The sequence below is a fragment of the Apteryx rowi genome, unplaced genomic scaffold (assembly GCF_003343035.1).
Source record: "Apteryx rowi isolate R43461 unplaced genomic scaffold, aptRow1 scaffold_166, whole genome shotgun sequence".
Taxonomy (NCBI): domain Eukaryota; kingdom Metazoa; phylum Chordata; class Aves; order Apterygiformes; family Apterygidae; genus Apteryx; species Apteryx rowi.
The window spans coordinates 471588-493771 of NW_020447930.1; the positions used below are offsets into that span (position 1 = coordinate 471588).

The following is a 22184-nucleotide window of genomic DNA, read 5'->3' on the forward strand; positions in this document are numbered from 1 at the left end:
AGAACACGTGGAAGCAGGCTGTGATCTGAGCCTTTAGCAAGCACAACCACAGAGATTCCTGCACTAACTCTGAGTGCCCTGTTAATGCAACGCAACACAAGGTAGTATTAAACAGAGGTATGAGCTTGATCCCTACAAGCAGTGGTGCCCTATTAGTAAACCTAAGATGTTTGCCTGCAGTAGGCCTGTGCTCAGATGCCTGTAGTAGAGCTAGTTTGGGAGCCACACTGTCAGTGATAACTGGGGACTCTCAGTACCATGCCTCATTTTACCGAGGAGGCAGAAAGATGGTTTGCAATTCTCTCCTTCCCTTGTTCTGAACAGCAAACACCAGCATATTTCTTCCTGCTGATGTGTTGAGAGTTGAAACATGACTCTCTTTAGTCTCCATCCTCTTCTAGTCACCCCAACAATGCTGTAATCTCTAATCCAGTAGCAAGGAGCAATAAAATAAAAGGGTGGCAGGGCGTTCTCTTACACAGCTGAACCCATGAGGCTGCTGTTTGGTGTGTTTTGGCCAGTTGTGTCTGATTTCTCCCCAGTTTAAGTTAGAAGTCATTGCCTATATCTCTGGCCAGTATTCCTTTGTGTGTGGTGAATTCTGCGCAGACTGTTTTCTCATAAAATTAGCTATTGTGGCCAAGTTTTCAAAGTCTAGTCCAAGTTACAATTAAATTGAGTTTGACCCTGAATTTGGTCCACGTTACAAAGAGAATTAGTCAAGCTAAAAATGGATAGTTTCATTTTGGTTTGGTTTTCACTCAAACTAATTCTGCTGTATGGGTGAGACCTAAGTTTGATGCGTTTAACTCATCTTGTATTGGTTGGGGATCTGGTCCCATGCAGGGCTGGAACCAGATCCCCACTATGCAGAATGCTGGGGGTGCAGTGAAGAATGATGTTGGTCTAGTTCAAAGGGTAACATTTTCAACATGACAGTTAAAAAAAAAATACATGTGTACATCTGCATTTAACTATTCTAAGTACCGTATTTGTAAACCCATATGTGCTTGCGTGCATACCTATACATGCATACCTGTCATATGTTACATAAATGTTAATTTAATCATGTTCTTTTGACTGTGTCAGCTACCTTCTAATCCATCTCTCTGGAGACAGTCCTTAAACTCTAAACCTGTAAGCGACCCTAAAGCTGATCCTGTTAGTACTTGGGTTTTTTAATGATGCCAGAAAAATCTCTCCTTTTTCCAAATCCCCAACATGTGGAATTTCCCTTAAAATTAAACTTGTCAGGAGCATGAAACTTAGTGGTTTCAAATTCTCTAGGCATGAACAAGGGATATAGATACCTTCATGATGAAAACAATCTTAAATGAAAACTAGATATTACTTTATAAGTTAATATTTTCAGGATGTTGTCATGAGATACTTTACAAAACCAAAGACTGAAAATCGTTGAGCACAGTAAGTCTGGTTCTAAGTTCTTTCTCTGCTATTTCTGGTACAGAAGATGTAAAGCGTGAAAGAAAACACTTCCACGTAAGTCCAAAGGGTCAAAAGAGACTCTCTAAGGACAATGTGTTAGTACTAATTCTGTCAGTCCTTTGAGCGCTTTATATGAATAAATTCTATGAAGTGTCGATTAAACATCAAGAGTAAAAATCGCCTTGAATATAGAGTGTATGTATAACCTTTGGTGGTATGGTCTGTGAAACTTAGCCTAATTACAGAATTGATACTTAGAAGCAAGCAATTATATACTTTTCACAAAGATCATGAGAGTGATTAACAAGTATCTGATTTAATATGACAAACTTATGACAAACCCAGGTGGGCTTTTAATTTTCATTAACTTGTACTGTCTTAGCAGTCTTATCTATAAAGTAAATACATGTTTTACATGGATATCATTTATCTCCTAATCTGAGAGATATATTTCACCAGTCCCTGGCATGTAAAGGAGAAATAGTCCTAATCTCAAAAGCTGGAATTTATCCATAATGAAGAAATCAAAAAGCACGTTTTGGTCTCTAAATGAATAATATTATTGTGACCCTCATTTTGAGTCACACTTGCGCTCCAGTAGGCTGGAGTCTGACTGAACAGTAACTCTTCTGCAGAAAACTGTTTAATCACTTTGCCTAACTTTCTGTGGATATATCCATCTCTGGCAGCCTCAGTATGTCTTCTGTGGTTGGTACCTTTTACTGACTAGAAAATTATTCAGGCATTTCTGGTGCCTTTGCTATAAATACAATCATCTTCTTAGCTTTAGTCCCGAGCTCTCCTGAATTTCTTTACTCTCAGTGTCTGAAAATAGGCAGCCGTTTCTTCCTCACTGTGGTCTCGAGAAGGAAACTTACCTTTAAGAGCAAGAAGCCCTGTTCCCTCACAGTTTATCTCAGGCTTAAATTTGTTGTTACCATTTCCTTGATTGATAGAACTGAGTAAAAATGCTGTATGGAAGTGAAAAAAAGAGCATAATCCATCTCATTCCCACACTATTTGCATCTTTTCTTTACTTGCTAAGTTGCAAAAAATGACTGGTGACACTTCTGAAGTACATGTGTCATTACAAGTCTGTCGGGTTGCAAAATGACCCATTTTGTCAGGCCTTTGCTTATGTATTACTTTATTTCAAAACCTGTCAGCTGCAAGGTTGAGCATTTCTCAGGTGTTTTGGAAGCCCCTGTTGAGACATCTCTTACTTGCTTTCATTTATTATGCAGGTTTTGTTAACTGGACTCCAGTACTGCGCTTGATTTCAGCAGTTTATTTCGTTTGATTAACCCCACAGGGTTTTGCCTGTATATGATTAAATCCGTACAGGGTCTAGCTGCTGTTTGGATGCCTCATTTACGGTTTTTCTGAGATTCTGGCTTTTCCTCTACTGCTTGTTTGGATGTTACTGAGGGGCAAATCTCCCTCCTAATTAAGAAAGGGCCGTTTTCAGTTCAGCAAGCGTCCAACCAGCAGACTTCCCGCGTGACTGACAAGGGCTCAAATTCCTTCCAGCAGCCTGAAGCCTGCTTGTTCAGAGTGACTTTGATCAGTGCCTTGTAGCGTACAAAGCTGAAGGGTGCAGCCTTGCAAACCGTAGGAGCCCCAGGATGCCACTAGAAAGCGGAGGGGGCTCTTTGACTGATGCTCTGGTTTGGCCAGCTCTGAACCACTATCCTGCAGCCAAACACCAAGATCATAGCAGGCGGCGAACAGAGGAGGTCAACAGATGTACAGTTGCTGCTTGCAGTCAGCCAGCTCCCTTCTGGCCTCTCACACCTCCTTTCATTCAGCCATGTCAGGTGGGAGGAAATTTCCTTATTTGCTTTTATTTCATAAGGTTGAACGCAGCAGTTCAGCTTGCAAAGCGCGTCACCCCAATAGTCTTTGGATACGCAAACATCACATTCAAGATGGGCTGTAAATCTAAAAGCAGGGCTATTTGGAGTTGGCTAGTGGGGATTTTTTATTAAGGAGGAAATGTTTTAAATCAAATCTGGTCATCTGACTTAGCACTGAAGTCACTCCCTGACCATATGTCTCCTTGGCTGTTTCCAATGGGAACTTCAGGTGTCAACAGAATGCAAAATTAATCCATATATTATGGATCTGCAAATTAACAACTGTATATCATCTATGTATCTAACATATAGATCATGTTAAAAATGCATTTATTTTGCTGTAGGCGTACTTACAATAATGTCCTATTACTTGACTCTAGCTCCAGTGTATATCCAAGCGCAAATGCTGCATTCAATTATGAAAATGTTTTTCTATGTTAGGAGTCATCTGAAGCACCTTCAATTTTCAGACTGTTTTGTATGGTATTCAAATGATATATGCCATAAATGCAACTGCCATATGTAACACAGAGATTTCTGAGGTGTGAGAGACGGGCTGTAATACATGAAAAAAATTTTTTTTTCTCAATATTATCTCTAGAATGAAAGGATGGCTCTTTTTGGATAAAGTAAAAAATCCTCAGTCTCTGATATGAAAAAATCTTTAACAATTCAATCAAAATCAATTACCAAATTCATAAATGTAAAAGAAGTATGCAATTAGAATTTTAAAATTCTAATGACCTTTGTTTAAAGTCACAGTAGCTTCTTTCATCTATTTCAATTGTTTGACATTTTCAAATAATTTTGAATTTGCTTGTTTAAATACAAAGTCTGATCTTATATGGGAATATGTGTTATACATACATATGCACACATATAATTTTAAGTAAGTTTAGCCTTTTCAAACTAACTTTTATTATTTTGTAACATAGTATTTCTGTTGGGACAAATCTGTCTGGGAATTCAACAATTAATAGTTCCCTTGACTGATGAATAAATAAGTGTTTTTTACCTTGGGAAACAGTAGCACAGTTTATCACTTTAAAGGTTAACACTCTGTATTTCATAGAACAGTGTTCTGTTACAATAAACATTTAAGATAATGGATGATGCAACTGCAAGTTATTTCTGGAATAGTGGTCAGCTGGTGGGCCTTTCGATTATGACTCTTTAATATTAGCAAATAAAAACTTCATAGTCTTTATCTCAAATGAATTAGGAGAAATCCATCATCATCTTGATCCCATTATGTTTACGACTGAGATAATATATTCTATCGTGGGCTTAATTTGAGTAAGAATCTGTAATTGTGACATGGCTGTCTTTCTCTAGAGACTTTCACGCTATTACATGATAGTTTCAGGGATGCCTGGTGTCGTTTGTAATGATGCTTTTTGATTATTTTTCGTGTAATCAAACTTCAGCGCAATATATGCTGAAGCTGTAGCTAAGGAATGGGAAAATACTTTGTACATATATACAGTTATGTAATAAGGAACTGTAGCTACCACTGTATAATTGTGAAAAAATGATAGAAGTAATGCATAATTAAGCAAGTGATTCCTCTCTTCGAGCCCTCAATACCCGTTTTTAGTCTCACAGCAAGGCAGACACATGGGCCATCAGGCTAGCCACAGGGTTTTTCATGAGGCAGTGAACAGAGCGCTCCATTAGCTTCCTGTTAAACACATGTGACAGAGACATTTGCCCACAGTTCTGTGATAGCGCATCTGCTCCACTTCTGATGGTGTTCTGGGTCGGTTGTCGTCAGCGTCACAATTCAACCACCACAGATAGTCTGGAGGCTTATAATATGCTGCTAATTATTTCAGTAGAAGTACGCTTCAAAACTACTGTTGCTAAAGGGCAGTTACTTTTTTCTCCTCAGAGCGACAGAGCAGTGGGAACAGCCAAAGTCTGCAGTTTCCAAACCGACAAGAGTAACCTTATATTGACTGATAAGTGTCAGATTTGTATTCAACACATATGCTGAGTTCATTTTATTTAAAATTATAACTTCAAGAATATAGCCTAAGCAACATATGTTAAGCCAGGAATATATACAGTTACTACTTAATCCTTAAGAAATTGCATATGTATCTAGGCTCATGTTTATCAAAAGTTAGTCCTTGGGGTACATATTCTTTACTGAAAGAATTATCAGTAAGACATGAAGTATAATCTAGATCCTCATGTGTATGCATAAAGCAGATGGTTTGACCACTATATCCATACATAATTAAATAAATTATTTGCTAATTGTATCATTCACTGTCATAAGAAGGAGTTTACAAGATACTGAAATCTCTATAGCAATGGGGAATGGTTTACACAACATAAAAGCCACCTGACAACATAACAGTTCTGAAGTGGAGGAACAGAAGTGGGCTACTGTCATATATCTGATCTTCTTTTTTTATTTGAGGAATAAAATACAGAGCAAGGTGGCAAAAACCTCTTTTCTTTCTCCTAAGTGCATAGCAGAAAACTTTTTGGGCTATGTCTTTTTCTGGTTATTCTTCTGACCAATACCATCAGGCACATTTGAACAGTTTTAGCTATGTTTGCACAAGCATGCAAATTTGTACCTGAAAAATTTGACAGGCACTGTGTGTGTATACTGGTGTACTAAAAAGAAATAAATTTTCCTAAGGAGGAAGCTCAGTTAATCCATTTGTGCATATAAATATGGTCTCTCTGAATTACATTTCCAAGTGTATTGTAGTATCTATGTTTGAAAACTTTGCCTATTATCACTCTTGAAATTGAAGAGTGAAAATAAATATTTCCTTCTGCTTTTACTGTTTGGTTTTGTGACAGGAGATTTGGGCTTTTGTGGCTTTTCATAAAAGTTAAATTCTCATTTTCCGTTAGCTGTACAACCTAGCTTAGCTTGGTGATTTCTCTCTGAACCCTTGCCCTTCTCTGCCTGCAAATCTAAATGTAAATTAGAACGACAAAAGAGTTGGACATAACCTTTGTGTATGTTTTGCTTGCATAGAGTATATGTTGAATGTTGTTAGAAAATAGAGTGAAGCTTTTTATAAGAAGGCATTTTTTAATCAGTTTCAGTTTTATCACTTTTCTCATTGAAAAATAGGAGTTACAATTTTCAAGATTGTCTTTTATATATATATATAGAAACACATGTATAAATACTTATACATATATATGAATATGTATAATAAAATCAATATATTAATATATATAATAAAAACAATATTTGAGAAATAGACCAAGCAATGACATTTTATAAAAGTAATCACGATTCTTTTGTTTGATTCCATGGATTCCTCTGGAGTGTTTTATTTAGGAGCCTAAAACTTTCCCTTTAAGATAAAGTACTTGAATTCCTCTTCTGAAGTGTTCAGTAATTGAAAATAATTGTTCCTGGACTTCTATTTGGAAGGTGACTTTTTTTGGCCAATACATCACTAAAGTCAAAGCAAGGCATTAAATCTATAATTTGTTTCCAGGCAGAGATACCTAAGCTAATCTCCTTGCAGGCTAAAGAAGCCTGAGGACTCCTGTACTAACTTGGCTTCTTCACATACCCAAGTTAGTTCATTCTGAGTTTAAAGCTAATACAAAAGAGTTGGAGATGATGAGCTTGGAGGAAAAAAATAATAAAATAGATATGGGAGAAAGCCCAGAGTGGGAGTACTGGGTTTAAAAGTCCCAATTTTGTTTGTCTAGACAAAATATATGAAACATTCCTCATATTCTTGAAAGTTTTAAAGTACATTTAAGACCCCTTGTCCCAACAAATGTTTTCTTCTGTTTCTTTCATAGGCTCATCTAGTGGCAGCTTTCGAAAAAAGCTTAGGAAATATGACCGGTCGATTGCAAAGTCTAACAATGACAGCTGAACAAAAGGTGCGTTTACCAAAGCAGATGCTCTAATGTGGAAAATAGTCATCAGATTTTATTAGAGTTTTGTTTAGAAAACACTGAAAGGGAACAGGGACAGCTGTGACAATAAGACAGACAGATCTTTCTTTAATAGCTGTTCTGATCAAATCTTCATAAGGCTCCAGGAGAATAAAGCTGTGCAGCATCAGGTTTACCCAGACAATATCATAGAATAGTTTAAAGATAAAAATCTTTCGTTTCCAGTTTTTAATTAAAACGTGTGGCTCTAGGTTTAATCCATATTGAAAGATCTTATAACAAAGACTTGTCATAACGTACTGGAGTACTTCATTTGAGCCTGACAACATTGTCAGAAAATTAAAATTATGGGAAGGAAAAAATGTTAAGAAGAGAAAAATGACTCCATTCAGAGTGTTAATACAGGTTGGCTATCCTATTCACTAAAAAACAGCTTTGTTTTTCGCTATGCTGTTGTGACTGTTTTGAAAAAAATCTAAACCTGATAGCTAGTGAATTTAATATGAGGCTTTGTACCAAGCTCAGGACTAAGAGGGTGCAAGTCGTTCACCTGTCTATCAAAATAACATTTCACAGTCTGGTCAAGCACCATCAAATGAAATATGGTAAGATTCATTGTGAACTGGGTAGGAAATAATTGTATTGCTTTCCTTTTTTCATCTTAAGCAAAACACCACAATGGAATTTTATTAAAACCAAAACACTGGACTATTTTACAAAGTATAATTTCCCTCAGAATGTTCTCCTTTGAGAAGAGATTAAGCAGTGACATTGAAACAAATCATCTCATAAGCAAGCTTGTCTCCCAAAAGATTTGGAACATGTCTTTTTCCTTCTCTTCTTTTCTCTACTGTTGAGATTAAATTCCGTTAATCCTCATTATATAAATAAGGGCTGGAAGAACAGATTTAATGCAGCTGTAATAAAAGCTATTTTTTAATTAAAATTGGCTGTGCATTCCAATATAGAACTTGCTGCACTGAAGCAGAGTAATTTCCCTTTAAGTTATAGGACAGTTAATATTAAACATTTTTTAGTAATTGATGTATTGCTTAGCATTTAAAATTTTTTGAAAGATACGGAAATTCAGGTTAGGATTTGTCCAATAAGCAGCAGCAACACATGCTAAAGGATGTAATTTAAATTATTTCATTGTACTTTTGGCAATAAAATTTGGAGGGGAGTAATTCTTAACTTTATAATGAATATTCAGTTTAAGCCTCCTTTTAGGTTAGTCTTTATCAATAGAATGTTTTCTTCTCCTTGAAATATCACAATATTTTATATAGAATAAATGCAAAAGGATACGTTAATTGAGTTTAATAGCTTTGCAGAGAAAATATGCATTCTACTTGAAATTAGTGTTGCTTTACTTTCACCCAAACAATTCTGTGGGCTTCAGTTTGACCACTGTTATCTTGTCATTTTTTTTAGCTTAGACACACATTGTTCTTGTGCCATGTATTTTGAAACTCTCTTTGCTTTTCCCACAGGAATCTGAGCTTATAGAACTACGTGAAACCATTGAAATGCTGAAAGCCCAGAATTCTGCTGCACAAGCTGCTATTCAAGGAGCCTTGAACGGTCCTGATCATACCCACAAAGGTATGCTTTTGTCATTAGTAAAATAAATACGGAGCTTCTCCCCAGAGAAAAGCTAAGTCACTCCTTTCCTGTTGTTTTGGGGACTCTGTTGCAAGGGCAAGTGCATTCTGGAGTCAGTGCTAGGCATACTTGTGGTATTTGCACAGCTGGGAACCTTGCTTGCCCTTCCTATTTGCCACAGAGTTCCTGGAGTCTCATCTTCTCAGAGCTGTGCGGCCTGGAGTCAGTCACTGGGTATCAAGAGTTAACCCTGTTGCCACAGTTGTATATTGACGTAAGTCCCAGGCAGTAGTGAAGTGCTATGATGAAACATGGATATAAACTGGAATCCAGAACAAGATATAGCTCTGAAAATTATTGTACTTGTTAGTGAGAGGTGGACTGACATTTCTGTTTATTCTAGAAGTATCAAATCAGCGGAGGAAAGCAGGCATTTTAAATTTCAGATGCCGAATTAATTTGTCATTGCAGTTGGACAGACATCACATGATAAATACATACTTCAAAAATGCCTGTTGATAAGCAACAGCAAAGGAATTACTTGAGGAAGAAAAATGATAGCAGCACTCATTTTCGAGAGTGTCATTGATCTTTCTTTAAAGAGGTCATTATTTAAATGTTTGCCCTAAGGTCATTTTATTACATGGCTTGAGTATAGCAAAGCTAACTTCTAGGAAGCAAAAAATAATCTAAAAAGTAATTTCCCTTGGTATTGGTGGTTATAGTCTGCAAGAATATTTTCCAGTGATTATAATATAGCTATTAGAGACTTTTAAGAAATTGAAACTCAAAAGCCTCAGCAACTATTTCTAATATTCTCCACTTTTTGGTTATTTTATTATTTCATTCCTTTTTAATGAACTCCTGCCTGCCTATTTCCATCATAGTGTATTAGAAAGTAGCATCTGAACTCTGATTAGTCCTGCTACAAGTCAAGTAGTGCCTATATGCTTCAGAAAAAGAACTGTTTAAGTAGTAGATGGAATGGTAATAATTCAAGTAATCCATCTGTAACAGAAACTGTTTAGCTGTGAGGTTATGCCTGCATGGATTGCTGTGCGGAGTCATTGCCTTCGTGTCAATAAAACCCCAGTTCAGAGAAGCACACAAGTGTGAGCCTAATTGTATACATCCCCATTGACTCCCATGTGGTGCCTCACAGGCTGAAATAGCTTGAATCCATGCCACTGTAAGGATCAATGCCATTTATGTGTGTTTAGGCTCCCTTTGAAGAGGAGGACGCTGCATAAATACAGGAATGATTATTATATTGAAGCAGAGGCTGTATCACATGGACAGATGGCTTTCACAGTATTTTCTTTTCTTTAGATTTACGTATAAGGCGGCAACATTCTTCAGAAAGCGTTTCCAGCATCAACAGTGCTACAAGCCATTCAAGCATTGGCAGCGGTAATGATGCTGACTCCAAGAAAAAGAAAAAGAAAAACTGGGTAAGTGCTCAGCAGGTTTAAACCTATGTTTCGGCTATTATGTTGTTTCCTAGTGCCTGAGTAGCATAATGGCCCATTTCATCTACAGTATTCTTGTGGGGCCAGATGGATATGAAGCAATTCACTTGTACCCATACTGTGACACTACCAGCAAACTAAAAATTGTTGAATACCAATGGGGATTTATTTGCATAAGACAAGATCATTAAAAAAAAGCCCTTAGAAATGACCTTAACAACAGCTGCTATGACCAAAACCATCTCTGGACCACAATGAAACCCTGTTCTACTTTTCTTTCAAATTCAAAGGCTTGACTCAAAGATGTCACCCAGCAATGAAGGGAGTTGAAATCTGTTAATTTTCATGTAAAGTTAATATGGTGTTTAAAGAAATTAAGATGCTTCTCAATTGGAACACACAAATACCAGATAGTGCTAAGGGTTTAATCAAATACTTTCAATAAATAATCAGAAAATGTTTTTGTTGTTTTAAAAATATTACCTGCATAAACATTTGTTTTAAAATACTGATCAGCCTTCATTCCCTTGATTTGTAATTCCACACTCTTTCATGTTTCTGCAAGGTGAACTCTAGAGGAAGTGAGGTGAATATAAACCATGGAAAATTTGGCATGCATCTATAAAGAACCCTATCTTGGCATGATTGCTATTTATTTTGGCAGTAGGCTTTTATACCTTCTAAAAACAGATTATCCTGTATGTCTTCTCAGTTTGTCTCTATTCATTTTAATCTCAAAGTTTAGACTATAGAAAGGGGGAGTGTAGCCAAAATCCATTTCTTTCTCGTTAGATATCATGAGCTGGAAAGGACTTAAATAATGTTTTTCTGATCGGTGGTCACACTCCCCACTCTGCAATTATACCATGGAAATAAAATGTTTGAGTACCTCATTTTTTATAGGGGGATCGGTTTGTCATTGAGTTCTATACAATTTTAATCAGAACAACTTTCTGAAAACAAGAACAAAAACCAAACACATTTTCCTAATACGAGCAACTTCTATATTTAGACAAAGGTATCAAAGAATGGGTTAGTTAAAATTCACTGCAAACAAAACTGTTGGCTCCTGAAATAAATGGCTCTTTGGCTATTCTGTCCCTTTTCAATACTGGGTAAGAGCTTCTAGAGGGAAAAGGCAACGCTTGTACATTCGGAGAACTTACTACTCTAAAGGAAACTGCAGCAAAAAGTATATATATATACCTTTCAGCTAACATTCTTCGCAGCAGTACGATAAAGCAAACCTCATGCCCCAGCTTAAATCCTCTTGCTTGTGATCCAAACAATAGCATTCGAATAGTTTGGCCGTTCAAATTTTTAACAGAAAAGAAAATTGGCAAACCCGGTAAATTGGACTTGTCTTTTAGCATTTAATAACAGCAGTGTCTGCCTGTACCTAGATGCAAAGTGGTTATTTAAAGCCAGCCACCTTGAAGGGAATGCCATGGGAATGGGATTCCACAGAGGATTAATGGTTTTAAATGAGCACCCCTCTCCCATTGCCATACCGCTCGGTCCTGCACTTCTTAAGTAGCATTAAGTTTGCGCTGCGCTGGATTAATAAAATCAAACAAAACACTGTATCATGTTTTTAGAGATACTGTGTTGCATATGTTAATACCCTGCTTCTGTATACTGACCTCAGGCAGTGGCTAGGATGGCATCTGCAAACTAACTCTTCAAAACATGAGCTGCACAAAAATTGCCCAGAGGAGGAAAATAATACTGCTCTATGTTTGTTTTCCAGCTAAGAAGCTCTTTCAAACAGGCCTTTGGAAAGAAGAAGTCCACCAAGCCTCCTTCCTCACACTCCGACATAGAAGAGCTGACGGACTCCTCTCTCCCTTCATCACCCAAACTGCCCCACAGCTCAGCAGAGTGTGGGGCACCATCGATGAAACCATCACAGTCAACATCTGCGTAAGTCTCTGTCCTCACAAACCTTTCCTGCCAAATGGCAGGACTGTGAAATAGACCTCCTCAAGCGTGGCCAGTTGCACTTCAGAAACCATTGCCAACAGGATCTTTTAATCCTTTGCTCCATCCATCTGCCAGTTCTCTCAAGACCTTTGTTCCTATTTAGACCCTACTTTTCCAGCAGCTGTTTCTTAGGACAGTTCTGTCTTCCTTTTACAACCTTTACCCAAAATATCTAGTGGTACAAACTTCTTTCCAAATGAATATCCAAGATACTTATGTTCTGTTTTTCCTGCACCATTAACTACTTTATAATTTCCATTTAGTAAAGGCCAAATACTATAGCTTCTTTTCTTCAGGACACACTAAAAAATGTCTTATTATTTTCCTGCTAGCTATGAATTTTTCCCAGATGTTCATCTCTTCTGTTATTACTTTCTAAACTTCATAACTATTAATTTATATAATTTTTTATCTATTTCGCCTCTTTTTTCTGTTTGGAATTTATTGCAGGATTTTACTTTTTAATTTTAGCAAATCAACAGTTTATTGTGTCAGGGCCAAGAATCAGCCATTAGCAAAAATTTTATTTCTTCATTATGAAATCATTGCTTTTTGAGATCTAACACAGCCTTCTTACAGAATTCCCAGTTCCCATTCATATTCTTCTATGTAGTTTTTTCATTGTGGTAAACTCACAACTTTTTCCAGTCTGGGGAAATTAGCTACTGGAGCCTGCCTTGCTTTCCTTGTCTTATTTGAGAATAATCAGGTCACAACTGTTTTTCCTTAAGTGTCCAGCAAATTCTAGTCTAGTGACTGATTGCTGAGGTGTAGAATATAATTTTTCTGTGTTAGGTAGGTGCCTTTTATGTTTAACTTTTTATAGACTCTAATGATTTTTATTACCAGCTACATGAGTTTGCTGGCAAATATTCCCCCAGAGAAACCCCTCCACAGTAAGTGTTTTTCTTTCCACACATTCTGTACAGACTAGTAAGGAATAACTCATCTAAGTCTCTAGTTTTGTTGGGTGTTTTATAGGAAGCTCACATTATTATGGTTTGAGGTGTATGTGTGTGCTGCAGGGAGAGTTTTTACATGTTTAGGAACCTTGAGTCTGATTCGTCATCAGCTTTAAGATCAATAGTAAAAGCTTTAATAGGAATCACCATCTTGTTACTGCTTTTAATCTTACTGATCCTAAGCAGAACACTCTTCTTCAAAAAACTTATCTACACAAGTAGTTTCAGCTAATCTATTACCATTTCTGATTCATAGATCTGCTTTCATAACCTTAAACTGTTTCCTTCCATCCAACCCTGCTTCTTTTCCTCTTTGATGTGCTCTCTAGATGTATTGGTATTGTCTTGAATTTATCAAGGGCAAACCACATGTCTAGTCTTTTATCCCAAACTCTTTGCATGCCTATTTTGGTCCTGAATCTTAACTTCCTAATTCTGTCCAGTTCACAGCCTTCTCGTTTTTTCCTCCATAACATTTATAAATACTGATCTTTCTGATCTCATTTTTTCTTATTGTGACCTTGCTACGCAGAATGACATAGACTCCTTCCCTTCTGCCGGGAGATCACATAAAATATATTTATTTAGATTAATTTCTTTGTCTGTTGTACTGATAACATTACTTTCTTTGGAAGACTCTGTTTTCCATTACATCATTTAACCTTCCTTTGCCTTCAAGACTTCTCATAACTGTCAGCAGCCTCTGTTCAAAGATCATGACTCAGCTCCCTTTACCCAAAGCAACCTACTGATTTAAAACCCCTGAGATTATAAAAAAAAAGTAAAATTCTGCTTTTCTAACTACTCACTTTAAAACTTTGTCTAGAGTCTGATCAGGTTTCTGAACTTCTTTCTGTGACTGCTCAGAATGCTAACTTACCTTTTTGTTTTTCTTGCTTTTGGTGCAGTCTGAACTTCTTATGTTATTTTACAATTGTAGGAGCTGAATGTTGAAGAGCCCTGGAATATTCAAAAGAGAATTTGATTCATACGTTCTGTTTCCATTCCACTTATGTTACTAGTCTAGATAGCTTCTGCCTGCTTCTTCCAGAACCATAGCATTGTTTCAGATCTGTTTCACTGTTATCTTCTTTAAAGCTGGCTTGTCAGAGTCTTTTTTTCCATCCCTCCTCAAAATGTACTTTTGCAAAAATGCCAAAAAGAAAATAGCCAAAAAATACATACATGACTTCCCAGCTGTCCAAGTTGTTGTATAAGATAACATGTGCAAGTAAATAAAATTTTGTATTGTACCTCTTCCTAATACTTCATTTCTTATTTGATTAGTGCAGGCATGGTTCTTCAAACCAAGAACTGTATCATAATATTTGGAAAAAATCCTAGTATATATGCCTTTATTCATTTTTTGCTCACATTAAAACTATTGTGCATGTTGTAAATTATATTCATTATTTTCCTTCTTCAATTTGCATACTTTTTATTTGCCACAAGCTTCATCATCTTCCCTTTGCTTATGGTTTCTTTATATTTTCCTTGATCTGAGTCTCATCTTCTAAACCATTGCCTTTTACTTTCTTCCACTTGCATCTGTCCAATGCGTGTGTATGCAGGTCATCTCTAGTCTGGGCACCAAAGAAAAGGCAAAATGGTCGTGTGATCTACAAGCATAGATCCTGGTAAAATTGAGTGTGGGGCATGGAATTGTATCTCCAACTGCTGACCTGAAAAGTGTTGCATTTTTCTTTCCCAAAATGCATTTGCATGCATTCTGGCAATTAAAAGCTGGCTTCTGTTTCTTGTTTGTACATTAGTAGTAACAATCATAATAATAATACTTATTATTACAAAATGTTTTTCATATTTAAATTGTTCTGCAAACATTAACTGTTTATAGTGACAGTAATAAAGAGCAAATAACATTTAATGAATTGGCTGAAAATATTGTTTAGTGTAACAATGTATTCAAAAGTCAGTGCTTTATTTTCTACTGGTTCTATGCTGTGCAACAGATCTAAGCCTGATTATGATACTTAGAGGCAAGACAGAATCTGACATGAGAACTGGACAGTTGCTGGATCCTTAGGCTGGTCACATTTCCATCTTTTCTCACAATATTATGGGTTATTCCCTTAAAATTAATGCTTATGAAAAATAATCATGTGGTGATTACATTTAATCCCTTCTTTAAGGAGAAAAATTGTAATTTCAGGAACTGTACATTACCAAATGACAAGCTATCGGCAAAAATGTCAACCATTACCAATCAACACCTTTACAGATTAAAATCTCTTAGATCATAAGGTCAGGGACTGTCTCTTTGTGCGTTGTGCAAAACAAAGAAAACTGTTGGTACCAAACACTTAAACTTCTGTAGTGTAATTTGATCAGCTTACTTCTGTTCTGACTATTAATACTTAGGAAAATTGTAACCTTTGCACCAAAGAAATGATGAAGAAATAAGATCAAATTAAAGACAATGGATGATACACACTTGAAAGAAAATATCTAAAAAGTTTTTAACAACTTTTTTTCACCATAGGGAACTATCTTAGTAAACTGGAAAGATATAAAGCAAGCTGATCATTTCATCTGGAGAAGGTTTTTTTTCCATTTTTAATTTGCAGTTTGAGCCTTTTCATGTTTCTTTGATAAGAGTCTCTCTTCACTCATAGGTTTCACCAGCAGCAAGCATTTTTTGCACTTTGATATTTAGTAATGACACTGCTTTGGGGAGAGAACCTTCCTTTAATCTCCTGCCTGTTTCCTGCTCCTCTTTAGGATCTGTGAGTGCACAGAGGCAGAGGCTGAAATTATTCTTCAGCTGAAGAGTGAGCTGAGGGAGAAAGAGCTAAAATTAACGGACATTCGTCTTGAAGCCCTCAGCTCTGCACACCATCTGGATCAGATTCGGGAAGCCATGAACCGCATGCAGGTCAGTACAGTAGCCTAAGTGATGACGGGGTGCACACCTCAAGTGTGCTTGGTGTATTTCCTTTCCTAGTACTTTATTCCAGTTACCCCAAAAGTATCAATATAAAGTAAAGCAACAGATTGACAGTACTTCAAAAAGATGGGTATGGTAAGTGTTCACATTATAATAATAAAATGATATATATTAACAACCAAAATGTGTTTAAAAGATATGGAAGAAGACATAATCCATGCCCATAGCATATTTGTAATCAAAACCCTCTGGCTGGGGAAAGCAACTTGACAGACAAGCAGATCACAAAGTGATTTCTACAGAGCTTTCATTACTTGGACGGAGTGTGTGTGTGGAAATATGTGCATACTCTATCTTCGCTTCTAATTTCTAACCCAGCCATAGCCTGCAGAAGCAAAGTAGGTAAAATTAGACTAAATTATTGTATGCAGCATTGCTAAAATTTCACTCCTTAATTACTTATGACACTTTTCCACATCCTCCTCTGAACACATTTTTATCAAACAACTTTCACCTGGATGAAAGGATGCAGAAAAAAAGGACAGTGTTCTTTAGCACAGCACGGAGCTTCATGTGACTCAGTTCTGTTGCCGACACATAAGTGTCTAGTGTCACATGGGGTGTCCAAAAGTATCCACAATATCCACACAGATCTGATGAGTATGACATAGGTCCTGTAGATAGATCTGTGCCCTTCCAAAATGACAGGTGAAATATGTAGGACGTCCCTGAAGGCACTAGAAGCATGTATTTGGGAAACTGAATCAAGGCCAATGGGGTAGGATTCAGCTAGAGATTAGGACAGCTGTATTTACATGTCTATGTATGAGCTAGGTGACTAAGCTGCTGTTGTTTTCAGTGGAGCTCTAGACATGCAGTAGTGGGGCCTAGCGAGCTATCCTAACATAGGTTCATAGGGTGAAATTTGGTTGCCTAAACATAAGCACCTAGTACTGTTTGAACCAGCCTGAGGTATCTACACAGGACTTGAAGTTTTAACATTTGACTGCTGGAAGACCATGCATACAATGACACTAGAAAGCCACGTTTACACAGTTGAATCCAGCCCACGGGGCTTGTCAGCTGAATTGCTCTGTGATCAGTACTTAGGCCAGGTGCACGTGTAGGCACTTATGTATAGATGTCACAGTGGCTGATTTCATTACTACAGGATGGTCAGCTTGCTCCAATTTCTAGCCTTCTTATTTATCTTGTGCCTATAGCACTCAGCCACGCCTTTCAACATGTACAGTAGCTGCCAGCCTCCCAAATGCTCAAACCCCTAAGTGTCAACACAGATATGAGATATTTGGCTGAACTTCAGTTAAAGGGAAGAATAATCAAGAACTGAGCTGTAAGTAAGGGTTTCAATTTTAGAAAGATAAATTTGGGGAAACTGAAGTTAGAAAGTCTTCTGGCCTAAAAACCTCTTGAATGTGAATGAGATGAGTAAAAGCATGGAATATCCTCAGGCCAAAGGTTCAAAAACATTATGGAAGCATATCTCCAGCAAGAGGACTGCTCCAGAATGGATTAGCTATATCAAGACGCTAAAAAGGAATTAGGAGTAAGCAGAGAGATTACTGAGAATACAAACAAGGAGATTGTTAAGTCAACAAGTGTGGACACAGTGGGAGAACAGTGAGAAGCAAAGCCAAGCTAGGCCTGGTGAAAGATGTTGAAAGGAACAGTAGAAATTGTATGGATTTTAAAAGAAGAAAAAAATGACATTATTCTGATTTAAAGATAGCTTGTTAAAGACAGTTTGATTGTGGCACAAAAACTAAATGAGTACATTGCCTCAATTCTGAAAGGATGATGTTGGTCAGAGAAGGGAGGGCTGGCTAATGAAAATGAGGGTGTGAAAAATGGGAGTTACCACAGTGGCGAGCAAAACAAAATTTAAAAGATTTTAAAAGATAAAAGGATACCCCATTTGAGAGAACTGAATGCTCTGCATCTCAGAATTAAGGAAGAAGTAGTTACAGGACAATTACAAATCCACTGGCAAATAGTTTTAATCCATCAAGTTATAAATGGTACTGTATGAAGGGAGAACAGCTAATGTGGTTTGCTGCAAAAAGGAAAATACTATTATCTGGATGTTATATATCTATATTTTTCTGATCACAGCAATTGTAAGGGCTTTTTAGCAAATACTGGAGATGAGAATAATTAAAGAATAACTGGTAAGTGAAAAATAGGATAAAATGTAGAGAGGTTTACCAACGGCAGATAATGCCTAATAAATGGGTTTAGTTTACCTTTGGTTAACAGATCTTCCAGACAAGCAATATGCAGAAGAGTACTCACCTGTCTGGACGTAAGAGTAGAATATAGTTACTTGCAGTAGTGAAGGACAGGATGTAAAGGCATATAGCGAAGGGACAGAGAATCTTTGGAGTCTCCAAATTCTGTGGCATTTTGCAGAACTGATGGGCATTGAGAAGAGGAAAAAGTGGGGTTGGTGGGAAAGGTATATGAACACTGTACATATTCAAAGCACCTTAAAAATCTAAAGCTCAGCTGAATGGAAAACTGCTGAAAATTGTGTAACTAATCAACTTATGTTGTGGACTAGATTGATATCACATGACTCATTTCACCATAGCTTTATTCCTCATTTGAACCTAAGACTAAACTGGTGCATTCATTATTACATTCTGTCAGTATTTTGCTGGTTTGTCCCTTTCCTCTCACTTTTTCTCTCCTTTGCCTGTATGATCTAATCATTCTGTAGCAGTTGCATTTTTTTTTTGTGATGCTATCCCTTATGGTTTTACTTGTATGATGTGGCTGAACAGCCTTCAAAAAAGGATAGGACTTTTAGCAGAGTGTTAGTGAATGTGGAATTAAATTTGATGTGCAAAACCATCTGCAAGAATAAGCAGTTGCTTTGTACTGTGCTTCATGAAGTGACTGAAAACTAGATTTAGCTGGTACTGGGCTATGCTCAGGCAAAATTTTCATTTTATTATTGTACATTCAATGACCACTTGGCACCACAGAGGATTTAGCTAAAAAAAAAATTCCTAACTGTGCTGATTCATCTGTCACTGTATGTTTTCATCAAAGAGGTTTAGTTGGCCTTTATGTGAACAATCCCATGTCTGGATGATCAAAAACTCTTTTCCAATATCAAGAAGGATTATGAAACTGTTAAAATATCAATTTCTAATTGTCCATTTTTAATTTCGGTGCTCTCCTGTGAAGTTATTGCTTAAATTGTACATTCAATGGCAGTCATCATTTTCTGTGACTTTAGAGGATATGTCAATACATATCCAAAATGTTAGGAATAACTTTCTTAGCTGACTGTTACCTAAGATATTTGATAATAAAAAATAGCACTCTAAAATTGGGGGTAGTTGGGAAAATTCTCCCCATACCTGTAGTATAGCCAACTGTACAATAAACACAGGGCCTTCAAGACTATGTTGGTTAGTAACTGTCTTGAGGCAAAAGCTAAAACAAGGTTGTAGGGCTTTTCCCTTCATTCCGGAAGTGAAGGCAATCCACTTTTCACTGACTAGGTTTATACTTTTGCTTTAGTGCCACATACTGCTGTGGAGCTGCTAAACCAATTGGCTCCTGCTTGTGAACAGCAAGCACCTGAATATTCACCCCCAGTGGTTTTCTGAAACAATAACCTCCTGTGTTTTTATGTTGGTTTCTTTTGAGTACAGAATGAAATTGAGATACTGAAAGCTGAAAATGATCGTTTAAAGGCAGAGACTGGTAATACTGGAAAGCCTGCCCGGCCGTCATCAGAGTCTTCAAGCAGCACATCATCTTCTTCATCACGGCAGTCACTAGGACTTTCTCTGAACAATTTAAACATCACAGAATCTGTTACATCAGGTAAATATATTTTGTGTACTTGCATGCCTCAGTAATAATTTATTATTTTTCATCCTCTTAATAGGCTATATATAAAAGGCATGTCTGAAACTTAAAATACCTCATATTGCTCATGTGAACATCAGATCTTCATTCACTAATGACGATGAGGAACAGTGTTGGCAGTCATTTATGAAAATGTGACTTTTAGAAGGGTCTGAATAATAGTAACAGCTTGTTCATTTTATTTCTTTAGTTCCTAGCAACGGTACTCTTTGACTCCCTAATTTACAATACTCTTTGATTATCTGGGGTTTTTTTGATTACCTGGTTATTTGATAAGAACAATATCTGTTGTAGTATACATGAGAACTGTACCAGTATATTGTCTTGTCCATATGGGACAAATATGAGCACAGTACATTACACTTCCCTTTTTAATTCACAGACCTTTTGTCGTTAGGTTAGGTCCCGTAATATCATTGCATATTTTAAGCTGGGGAGGAAGATGGTCTCAGTTAGTGTTATCTCCTAATAATTTTTTGTGTGGTATAGCTAGTTAGTGTATGTTGGATCAGATCACCATTTATCACAGGAACCAAACACTGCCTGGCTCCCATATTAAGCACGCCCATTGTCTTCTGTGAATGAGAGAAGGCATGCAGAACTTTGGTCCACATCCTGAGCGTTAACATTTGGTTATTTTCCATGCCATAGAGTTTATGATAATAAGTCTTTGACACTTGTTTTGATAATGTGGCCAAGAAACAGAAGTACTGTATCTAATGTTAGAACCACAAGCATAGCAAAAGCAAAGCAGCACTTATTAATGTAGACCCCATAGAAAGTATAATGCAATCTCTGGAAGCAATAAAATGTGGTTAATAATTATTGAAAGAGTCTAGGCAAGAGTTACAGCTGGGAATGTGCCAAACTGCCTGACTATAATTTGAGTTGGCAGTTAGTCATAGTATCTTGCCAGTCATTGATTGAACGGATATTTGAACATTTCTTCTGGTTAATATCAGATTTTATATGAAAATCGGTATATATTTTCTTTACATTCCAGCCAACATTTTTGCCAGGTTTAACTTCTAGAATCAATGAGCCTCGTCGGGCCTTGGTATACACTGAAGTGTTGCAAACACAGGGAGAAAAAGTTTAACTGTGGTTTGAGCTCACACATCCACACACATTTAAAAAAAAAAATAGAAGAGAGATTTTCAAAATGGTAATCGCAGAAACTCTTTCATGAATAGCAGCTATTAGCACTGTGTCTCTTGGCTCTAACTCTGTCTAGATATAGGAATAAACATAATATAAGCTTTATATAATTTTCTGTGTTGTTGGTTCTAAACATTTTCTAGCATGTAAAGTAATTACTTCCGGTTACAAGAAATTAAAGAAATAAGGGTTCCTAATGAGGAGTGGAGGATTTGTACTCCTTTTAAATGTGAATCCAGCATTTTTGATTATTGTGAGTATCATTTTATTGCAGTGCCAGAGAACTTGAAAGGGTGACAGCTTGCTACCAAGTCCTGTGGGATTTCTGTGGCAGCTGAAGTGCTATTACACCAAAGTTCCTCAGATATAGAAAAGTTAATCATACTGGGGACTAAGCTGAGAAAGATAACAAGGGCCTTGGCCCATCATATGAAAATTTTAATGGCACTTTCTAGCAGACCAGTATTAACTGGAAATGACCAAAGCTATTCATTGCTGCTTCCTAAGGGCAGGACCATCTCCTGCACCTCCAGAAAGGTGTGAGTAGCAAGCTTGGGAGGGGTTTGGCAATCACAGACACCCATTCTGCAACCAGTCCCTGGATTAAGGCGCAGCAAACAGGGGCCAGTACAAGACTGTGCATGTACTAATCCGATGAAAGCAATGTGCCAGGGCTCAGGCAAAAGTGAGCCGGGACTTCCATAGTGCAGCTAAGGATGAGGCCTGGCAGAAGGTAATTAAAGCAATTAACACCCTGGTGAAATGCTCGGTTGGGCATCTTCTCAGCCCTGGTACCAGCGAAAGGGAGAGCTCTCAGTAGTAGATGGAATTTTTTTCTAGACACGGAATGGTGCCTTGTACCTAAACACTTAAAGAAAAAAGTATTTAAAAGGCTATGTGAGGGTCCTTTAGGGATCAAAAAATTTCAGAGGAGAACTAGAGACATTTTAAATTGGCCTTAGAGGAACTCTGGCATTATTGAAACTCTTAAGGTTTGTCA

The 22184-nt window shown here is 37.0% G+C and overlaps 1 protein-coding gene across 2 annotated transcripts in view; it reads left to right on the forward strand.

Moving 5' to 3' along the window:
* The window catches only part of NAV3 (neuron navigator 3), a 280708-nt gene that overhangs the window by 243933 nt on the left and 14591 nt on the right, over window positions 1-22184 (forward strand). The window contains exons 23-30 of one of the 2 annotated variants that reach the window (XM_026060183.1): window positions 7098-7181; window positions 8690-8801; window positions 10131-10252; window positions 10836-10856; window positions 12021-12193; window positions 14787-14852; window positions 15955-16108; window positions 19807-19981. In XM_026060183.1, coding sequence (XP_025915968.1) covers window positions 7098-7181; window positions 8690-8801; window positions 10131-10252; window positions 10836-10856; window positions 12021-12193; window positions 14787-14852; window positions 15955-16108; window positions 19807-19981 — 907 coding nt within the window. The remainder of the gene's footprint in view (window positions 1-7097; window positions 7182-8689; window positions 8802-10130; window positions 10253-10835; window positions 10857-12020; window positions 12194-14786; window positions 14853-15954; window positions 16109-19806; window positions 19982-22184) is intronic. The other variant, XM_026060184.1, reaches the window with a different exon arrangement.